This window comes from Echinops telfairi, unplaced genomic scaffold, assembly GCF_000313985.2.
Source record: "Echinops telfairi isolate 266 unplaced genomic scaffold, ASM31398v2 ScPeMD7_2;HRSCAF=8, whole genome shotgun sequence".
In the NCBI taxonomy this organism is placed as follows: domain Eukaryota; kingdom Metazoa; phylum Chordata; class Mammalia; order Afrosoricida; family Tenrecidae; genus Echinops; species Echinops telfairi.
The window spans coordinates 68849975-68860174 of record NW_022103898.1 but is presented as its reverse complement, the minus strand read 5'-3'; the positions used below and the strand labels follow the sequence as shown (position 1 = coordinate 68860174).

Sequence of the window (10200 nt, the reverse complement as noted above, 5' to 3'; positions counted from 1 at the left end):
CAATAGATGTATGTATGGATTGTGATCAGAGTTGTACAAGCCCTCAATAAAATGATTTTTCAAAAAAAGAAGTCCCAAGCACTTAAAACAGCAGCTGAGGGTCAGGACTAAGCATTATTCCAAGTGTCAGTAATTTGAAGTAGGTTTTAAAATTTTGTTTTGTTTTGTTTTAATTCAGGCTGTTAACAAAGATTCCCGTTTTTTTCGAGACGTGTGGAATACATAAATAAGTAACAGGACTTGGTTTCCCCACTCCCTTTATGTTAGACCATTTTCTGATCCTGGCAATGAAATGGTGAGAAGTGACAAGACAAAATCTGCTAAAGACCAGTCTATAAATTTGGCAAATTAGTTCCTCTTGCCATGGTGGTTAAGCTATCATGACAGTCTGAGACAGTGTGTCACATGTGTGACTAAAATAAACAAAGTCCTGTGCTAATCTATGATGAACATGTAGTGAGTGAGCATAAATTTCATGCTGTGTCAAACCACTGAGATTTTGGTGATGTTTGTTACAGAAGCTTAACCTCGGCTATCCTGACCAATACACTATCATTGCACTCAGTAGGGACAAAGAGGTGAATCGAATTTGCAAGGTGCCTGCCCTCATGAAGTTTCTCTAGAACTGAATGCAATAATGCAACTAGAAACAAACTATTAAGAAGCCAAATCAGCAACTGCACAATTATGTTTGATCTAAATGAATAATGAATTGTTATAATATCTGTAAGAGCTCCCAATAAAATGATTAAAAAGAAGAAAAAGAAGTCAAATCTTAGAAAGGCCTAATTGAAAAATACTCTTTTGATAAGCACAAGAGCAAATACCTGGAAAAATCTTTCAAAAGTTAACATTTAAAGACATTGTGGGCCTTTTAGAAAAACTCTGCCCAAGCCACAGTGGACACGTTCTTTGAGGAGGTCAAGTAAAATTATAATTGATGAGATAGTAGTTCAACTATAATTGGACAAAATGGACTTCCATTTCTTTGCTCAGTGCTGAGATCTGAGCTGTGTTCAGCACATTTACCAATATGACATGTAAGCCCAAGTGGAGTGATGAACTTTGCACATGATGCAAGACCAAAGCCGTGATGCCTCCTGCTAGGAGTCTTGCTCCACAGGCCTGTGCTTTACTGTGTTCTTCAGATTCGGATGGCTTCAAAAGAGAGAGAGAGCATAACTTCTGGTCTCCTCTGGTGAAGAGTATCAATATCCTAAAACTATTACTCTTTTTAATCAAGCAGTAAATGTTCACACTGGAGAATACAAAATAATGTATTTTGAAACATTTGCTGAAGGAAGTTTTAATTTTTTTAAGTTGTAGTTCAAGAGAATGGAGGTAGTGACCAGTAGTAAAAAGGCAAAGTTTTCTTTCAATTCTTACTCAAAAAAAAAAAGGAGAAGAAGAAGAAATTTGCACAAAGCCAATATTTTTATTTTTTCCTTTAATATTACTGTTTTTCTTACGAATGCTTTCAAAAAACCACCTATGATTCTCTGGGGAAAACAGCCCCATCAAGAGTTGTGCCAATCTTTCCCAGGAGGATATGCTCAGGCAAAAGAAGAAAAACCAAACCGAGGAGGCTAGACACCTATCCCCAAAGGAAAATGGGAAAAACAGCAGGAGAGTACCTCAAACCAGGCAAGCCAGCGACAGGGACGGGGAGGAGGGGGCAGTAATTGGAGAATGATACTGCTCCCAATCTGTTGCAGGATTATAGGAAAATCTGCTGGAGGAAAGGGATAGAGTACCAGCACACTCAAAACTGGGACAAAGCTTGACTAGTTCCAGGTTGTCTCTTGCAAGTCTCAGCGCTGCTGACACTCCTGTCCAGGGAGCTCTCCCAGTTGCCGGTACCCAGCCTGGCTCTAACCGCGCCGGTGGGCATCCCGAGCACACAGCTCATGAAGCCGTTCCATCCATCCATTCATTTATTCATAGCGAGCACTTATCGCACGGCATTTATTTGCGTTGGTGTTGGCTTTGTGCCTCTCCCACCGCGCGGCTAGGAAGTGGCCCTTTTTGGTTTTTGCAAGGTGACGCCGTAGCGCGGCGCCTGAGTGAGTAGGTGCTTAAGGAGAGAATTAGGGACTTTTACATGACGGTTTTGACGAGAAGGCTATGTTCCCACGCTGTGGGGGAGGGGGGGGAGGAGGAGGAGGAGGAGTTGGAGGAGGAGAAAGGCATCTCTATGTAGCGTGAACATGCCTCCTTTGTGCTGAAAAAGTTAAGGAGAGTGTGGGAGTCCAGGGCAGGGTGGGAAAGGGCTTCCTCCTCCTCCTCCTCTTCCTCCCTGAGAGCGGAAGGGCTGGAAAAGGAGAACCCTAAAAGGAGGGTCCTCGCTGCGTTCCCGCGACCACCCGCCCGCGCTGCTCACCAGGTCGATGGCTACGACGTCCCGCAGCGCCACGACCCGCCGGATGGACCTGGGCGGGTTCTCGGTCAAGTAGATGAGGCGGTCGCTGAGCACCACGTACTTGCAAGTGCGGTTCTCCGAGTCGGACACCACGACGCAGGGCTCGTAGGCGCGGATGGCGTCGTAGACCTCGGGTGGCAGGTGCCGCCGCAGGAACGTGTCCAGGCGGCTGTTAGTGCGCGCTGGGAAGCCTAGCGGCCCGGGCCCGGCCATGAGCGGGCCGGCGGTTGGTACGACCCGCGCCCCGGGGTGCGGCCCCGCCTCCGCGCCGCCCGCTTTGGAACCCGCGCGCGCCACAAAGCGCACTCAGCCCGTTGCTCCGCGCCTGGTTCCCTGGAGTGCCCCCGCCCCGCCCTCGGAATCCCGGCCCGAAGCTCAGGCAGTGATGGGCGGGCAAGGCTGGCCATCCAATTGCGGTTGACCGGGACGCATCTTGTGGGTGGACGTGGACTCCCTGTCCCCTCTCTCACGCCAACCTCCGCCTATCCCAGTTTTGCGGGCAGTCCACCCCTTTTCGAAATGTATAGAGCCGGAGAAACTCAGTTTTGATCTCTGATGAGCAACTTCCTAGAACTTGACCGAGATGGAATTTACTGATTTCTTTCAAAATAACCAGAACAATCCTGGGGAACCCTATTAAAACCACGACAGGTTTCAAATATCATTTGGTTATAACATTGGCTAAGATAGCTTTCTGACTTTGCTAAGCTTACAGACGTCGTTTCTTTTTTTTTCTCCAGCTAGTGAAAGACTCTCTGGGAGAAGAGATTTTTTTCTTCAATTCGTTTGGAAACTCTGAAACCTAGCTAATAGACAGAGATCCTTAAAAGTTGTAGTTTCTTGGCAGGTGAATGGATGCTGCGTGCATGGCCTTCCGGCTGCAGGTTAGCCTTACAACTCTGCCCTCCAGCCAAGGACCATGAATCCAGTTGGAGACTTGAGAAATGAACAGCAGAAACTTGCTTCCAAAAATCTTAGGTGAGAAATTTTTTTAAAATTACCAGTGCTAGAAAAGTCCCTTCCTTTCTCTCTTCCCACTCACCCAGAGACTTGGTAATGAGAACTCTTATCAGTATGTTTTCTTGCTTGCTCCAATATTAATCACATGTGATACTCTCTTTGCTACGTATGCTCTCCATTTCCTCACAGAGAATCCCCTTGGGGAAGGAGGGTTTCAATAAATAAAACATAAACAGATAATGCACCCTAAACTGCTAGTTAGGACCAATGGCTCTAGGGAGAAAAGATGTCCAAGCTGCTTCTAGAAATATTACAGACTTGGAAACCCCGTGGGGGCAATTCTACCCTGGTCTACGAGGTCGCTAGGCGTCAGAATCGCCTCCATGCCGGCAGGTTTGAAAGCGGGGTCTGAGGAGAGTGAGAGGAACTCGGTGAAAGCCAAGGACCAGGGTTTCTTTTCGTGGAGGAAGATGGTATTTGGTGAGTGAGGAGGAGAGAAGCGCCACCTGCTGACAAAACTGTAAAGGATCCAGAAATTAAAGTTTTCTTAGGAGCTGGCCATCCATCTCTTTGTAACTTCATAATTGTATAAAAAAGGAGCCACAAGGACTTGACCATTTCTACTTAACGCCCATTCCCTATCAGAACTGCTCTTAGAAGAATTGGTTGCTGAAGGCAAAGGTCCGTCCCTTTTGCATAACAGCCAAACCACAAAAGGACTATTATGATTCAAATGGCGCCTTTGTCAAAGGTGGAATGTGACATCAAAGCAAGTTGGGAGTCTCACCTGAGCCCGTCACGTGGCTTTTGTGTGTCTCTCAGGCTTCCTGCTTCACACTCACTTCCTCTCTGGTAATTTGGAGTACGCGAAAAAGACTGGGCTCCGACCAAAAAGACGGCATAACTGACGCATCTGTCAAGAAGCCCGTCACCACCAGTGAGCTCTTGGTGACAGGGCCCTAGCCTTCCCAGATATGGACAGCAAATCACGGGAAGGAGAGAACTCCATACATACCTGGTAGTTAAGATGACCTCAGAGACCTTCTCAGCTCTGGCACCGAGTAGGCAGTGTCCAGGTTTCTAGACACTCTATGTTCTACGCTGTAGCCAAGGTAACACAAAGTTCAGAGTGCAGGAACAGGAGTCCAGGTAGCAGGAAGAGCATCGGACTTGGAGGTCGGGTTACTCGATTCCACTATCTGTGGGACTTTGGGGAAGTCTTCACCCTTCTGAACGTCAGTTTCATCATCTGTGAAAGAAAACTCCCTGCTACCCCATTGTGTAGTGATTTGTGTCCCGCCGCCCCCCACCCCCGCCAAATATGTGTTGTAAATCTTAACCTTTATATCTTTATACCTGGGAATATAATCCCATTTAGGAAGAAGGTTTTTTTCTTATGTTCATGAGGCCTACTGTTAGGTAGCTAGCATAGGGACTGGGGCGTCCATTACACATGCTCAGAGTTTCGAACTTCTGTCCAGGAAGGGGTGGTACACCTAGGTGGGCATTACACCTGGATTGGCCCATCTAAGCCAGGTGAATTTGATTCAGTCAATGGGGTCGACCAGTATCATTGACCACGCCTCCCAAGGGGGCTCCGGAAAAGCCAGCGGTTTTGCTCTGGCATGCTCTTCCCCAGCGGCTGCTACACGATGTAGCACAGCTGGCCTGTGATCCAGAGTGGCCAGGCCGCCATCCTGCAACTGTGCCACGGATTCTTTCTGGCTTGTGTTCCATTTACTGTAGAACCTCAAACTGCTACTATTCTCTATAAATCTACTGGGATCACAAACCAGGCTTCAGTGTGAATTCTTTCTCGCGAAGAACCAAGGATCGAGGTATATCTCTCCCCTGAGAGATCTAACAATACCAGTGTAGGATGTGTATTGAACCAATCCTTGCTGACACGCAGAAGGAGATTCGTCAGCGAAACAAGGAAGTACTCACAGATGAAGGGAAAGAAAACCAACCAAACTCACTGCCATCGAGTCAATGCTATTTCACAGTGACCCCTGTAGGTTTCCAAGACTGTAGCTGTTTACAGCCTGTCTCCCGTGGTGGCTGCTGGTGGATTCAAGCTGCTGACCATGCAGATCACAGCCCAACTCGTCACCACTACACCACCAGGACTCCTAAAGGGAAAAGTAGATGCCAAAGAACCAAGAAATGCCTGGACTCAGAAGCAGAGACTCAGTTCTTTCCCCCACCCAACAAAGAGTCTGTGCTCTGACTTCTGATTCCTAATTCCAAAGTCAAGAATCATTTGGCATAGCATCCCGTGCTTCTTAATAAAACTATTGAGAGAAATGGAGCGTTGCATGCCTGGAAATAAGGCCCAAAGGTACACTCCCTGACTTTCACTGGAAGTTACCTTAGGTCCATGAATGAGCATTTCAATTGGCTGCCAGGCAGGAGTGATGAGCCAGACTACTTGATTTCAATTTCCAGTTCTCTGAGGTGAATGACTTTATGCAGGGTTCTTAATCTCTCTGTGTCTCAGTTTCCTCATCTGTGATCTGTGTGGTAGTTACCCAATTTTGTGTCAACTTGAAGTATAGGGGTGGAGTCTAGCCTGTCAATCAGGTCACAGCCTGGTGGCTCCTTGTGGGTGTGACCTCCTCATAAAGAGGGTCCTGGGAACCTCCCCCAACCCTCCACCTGCTTCACCTTCCTGCGGGCAAGCCACTCTGAGACCTGGCAGGAGCCCTGAAGATGCATCCACTGCCATTGGATCCAAAAGACTTTGCACCCCACCAGCCAGTGATATTCCCGCATTCTGCATCTTTGCATGTGGCTTCATGAGTATGAAGGGGGACATATGGACTAGTGTCACACTTATTGACTTGAGCTGGGATGTTTTATTGATGCATAATTATTTCTTGATATTAAGCTATCTCATACACATATAGAAGTGTCACTGGATTTGTTTCTCTAGTCAACCCAGCCTAACACAATCTGTCACACTGGGTTATTCTGAGGACTAACAAGGTTTCTACATACTTAGAACAGGCAAGATTTTAATAGCCACATATACATACTTGAAATCTGTGATAGGTAAACAGAAGCTGAATTTTCAAAGTATCTGATTTAGGTATGCATAGTGCTGCTGCTGGTGGTGGTGGTGTGTTGTGGAGTTGATTCTAACACATATTGGCCCTGTATGACAGAGTAGGACTGCCTGTAGTTTCTGGGCTGTAATCTCTATAGGAGTAGATGGCCAGTTTTCTTTCCCCAGGGAATTGCTGAGGTTCAGTCCACCAACCTTTGAGTTAGCAGCTGAGCACTTAACCAGCATCACCAAGGTTCTTTCTAGGGCTCCTACTTGATGTTAGTGGATATTGATGATTTGAATATTGACCACAATGAACAATCAACTAGCGTATAGTCCATTATAATGCAGTCTAAGAAGCCATGCAAATGCTTTGAATTTTAAAAGAATGTGTTCCTATATTGAATCATGCTCTAGTGCTTGATTCTGCCTTTCTGGCTTCACTTCCACCCCTCTAAGAGAAACCAAGCATTGGATGAGGACCAATAAAGACAGCATATCTGGCCTGTTTTATAATTGTCCACTCTGCAAAGAAGCCCACCCAGAATGAAGAGGGGCTTGTGGACTAGCATCAGACTTATGGATTTGATCTGGGTTGGGCTTGGATGCCTTCTTGACACATACTTCTTGATATAAAGCTTTCTTATACATAGGTGAGTGTGACTGGATTTGTTCCTCTAGACAACCCAGCCTAACACAATTGGTTCAATCATTATCAAGACAAATGGACATAGCATTAAAACAGATGTAGTTTTCCCTAAGGTGGACATTGATAACATGGGGACTGTTATACTAAAGACAAGATATCTAGGATTAAGAGTTCAGGAGTCTAGTGTACCACTTACCAGCTGTGTTACATGAGAGGTTTTTGGGGTGTTTTTTTTTAAGTAGTATCAAAGTAATACCATATGTACTTGAGTATAAGCTGACCCGAATATCAGCCAAGGCACCTAATTTTACCACAAAAACTGCATTAAAAATGTGCTGAAAAAAATTGGCTTATACTCGAGTATATACGGTAAACAGTTACTCACAATACCTCTCTCAGAGCCTCTTCTGGTGAATTTCATCAAGTGCTTCTTTGCTCTGAAATAATTTGAATTTCTAAAATTGAAAGAGATGTATACAACTCTAGGTATCTGAAATATCATAAAGTAAAAGGTCAGTGTGAGATAAGTCGTAGATAAATGGCTGCCATTTAATATATGAAGCACTTTTTGTACAACTATATTGCAGAAAAAGGACTGCTGGTGTTGTAGGGTGAGCCTTGGACTGCTAATGACAATGTTGGTGGTTCAAACCCACAAGTCCCTTCTGAGAAGCAAGATGAAGCTGTCTGCACCTACAAAGATGTGTAGCTTTGGAAGCCCTCGGTGTGGTCACTGTGAATGGAATCAGGAGCCGTGGTGGTGCAGAGGGTTACTCCTTGGGCTACTACCTGCAAGGTCATCAGCGAGAAACCGCCAGCTGCTCCGAAGGAAAAAGATGATGTTTTCTACTGCTGTAAAGAGTAGAGGGTGAGGGGAATTAGGAAGAACGTCATGAATATGGGAGGGAAGAGGGAGCACTACAACTAATTGTGATGATGTATAAACAACTCTTTTTAAAATCCACTTAACTATGGAGGTCTCTGATGTGTGAATTTTGTATCAATAAAACTATTAAAAGTAATATGTAAAGAGTAGGTAGGGCATTAATGGGGGAAGGAAGAGTCATAGGCTTGGAGGCCGCAGGTGCAGTTCAACCTTGTCCTGTAGGGTCGCTGTGAGTCGGAATCAACTTGATGGCAGTGAATTTGAGTTTGACTAACAATCAATTTGAAGGCAAAAAGGTTTGGTTTGGGTATTGTGGAAAAAGTATCATTTTCACTGAATTTATAGATGAAAAGGCAAATAAAGACCACTATAAAGTGATAAACTGAATTGCTACATTCTTTATGATTGAGCAGTGACTATATAGGACATATCATCAACTTCAGAGCCATTCAGGCTAGCATTGGTATTGGTTCTCTTTAGTTGATCACAAGAGCTAATGTAAGAATAGATGCAATGATTCCTTTATTGAGTTACAAATGCAGACTAGAACTTGTGTTAGGCTCTGGGTACACAAGACAAGAAACCTAGCCTGACACTTAAAAAGAAAAAGTTACAGATGTGATGCAAAAGGAATGAGAGATAATGTTTTATAAATGAATGCCTGGTATTATGGTGTTTTGTACACGATACCAACAAAATCCAAACTACCATCCAGTTGGTGCCAACTCATAGAGACCCTATAAGACAGGGTAGAACTCCCCTTGTGAGTTTCTGAGACCAACTCTACAGGAATAGAAAGCCCTATCTTTCTCCCAAGGAGTGGCTGATTTTGAAACTGTTGTCCTAGCGGTTAGCAGCCCAATGTGTAACCACTATGCCACTAAGACTTTTACTTTGTACATAACCACTAAATAAATGTAATTGTTAAAATGTTACATCAACTGTATTCAGTTGTCTCCATTTTTTCCTCCAAGTTTTGATGGTCTGTACTCAGTGTATATTGAATAATTAGTAATGAAACCATAAGTGCTTACAAATGAAACACTTTGCCATTGATTCTGACCATAGCAACGCGGTAAAATAGAACTGCCTCAGAATGTTCCCAAGGCTGTAATCCTTAGGGAAGTAGATTGCCATATTTTAACAATTTCCACCCACAGACCTTCTGGTTAGCAGGCGATGCCTTAACATTTGCACCACAAGGGTTCCTTACTGATCGCTTACTTTGTGCCAAATCCACCTATTAACGCAATCTTCCTTCCTAACAGGTGGTACTAGTAGTATTCCCATTAGTACAAACTAAAGCACAGATTAGGCAATGTGCTTGGAATCACCACCTGGTGGGCTGCCAACGAAAACTCGCCATCATGTCAATTCCGACTCATATCAAGTCCACGATGACCCCACAGGGGAGGGTTGAAACCCCCAAGGGCTTCCCAGACTGTACCTAAGTGGAAAGTCTTTCTCATGAGGAGCGACCAAGGTTTTCTACTTTGAGGTGAGCATCCCGAAGAGTAAACCGCTACGCCACTAGGGTTTCCCTAAGCAGCAGAGATGGTTAAAATGCAGACAGCTTAAACCTACTGCCTCTGCATTATTAATAAATCGATAAGTAAATAAATGAATAAGACACCACAGGGGAAATCTATGACTGTCTTCCTAAATATGAAATCCTTATGTATCAAATATGACAAAATATCGGTAAAGTTTTAAAACTTTTACGTGCTCATCATAAAAGTCCTCACGTGGCTGCACACGTGGGGGCCACCGGAGAGTATTTAAACAACTGACTCAAACGTGGTTGAATCATGCTAGTATCTGTAGCTCCGCAACGTAACCTATCAACTACACGAAGGCGGGGCGGCTAAAGCAAGCCCTACTTCTGGAACCCGGAGCAGGGATTAAGGATTCGAGGAGAGTTGGGGAGGGTGGCCGGATGTCCCATCCCGGCATGCACCGCGGGCCCGGCGACCACGCCTCTCAGTGAGCGCTGGTAGCAAGCTTTAACACCCAAACCGCCCGGAAGTGCTGATTGTGCGTTGCATGCTGGGAGTTGTAGGCTCCCGACCCTGGCCCGAGGGCTGTCGTCTGCACTCTCCATGAGGCTGTGGGTCTGGCCCGCGCGGCGTCGACTCGGCGAGCGCACTTGGCGCTGACTCGGCGGCGACGGCGGTGTTTGCGGGTCCTCCGGCTCTTGCCTGCCCCGCGGCGCCCACTCGACACCACTCAAGAGAAGG

At 45.5% G+C, this 10200-nt stretch overlaps 1 protein-coding gene across 2 annotated transcripts in view; it reads right to left on the bottom strand.

Annotated features, from left to right (window-relative positions):
- Positions 1-2632, bottom strand: part of CUNH12orf56 (chromosome unknown C12orf56 homolog) — a 96755-nt gene extending 94123 nt beyond the window's left edge. For both annotated transcript variants that reach the window (XM_004700806.2, XM_045292933.1), the window contains exon 1: positions 2381-2632. In XM_004700806.2, the coding sequence (XP_004700863.1) occupies positions 2381-2632 (252 nt within the window). The remainder of the gene's footprint in view (positions 1-2380) is intronic.
- Positions 2633-10200: the final 7568 nt, after the last annotated feature.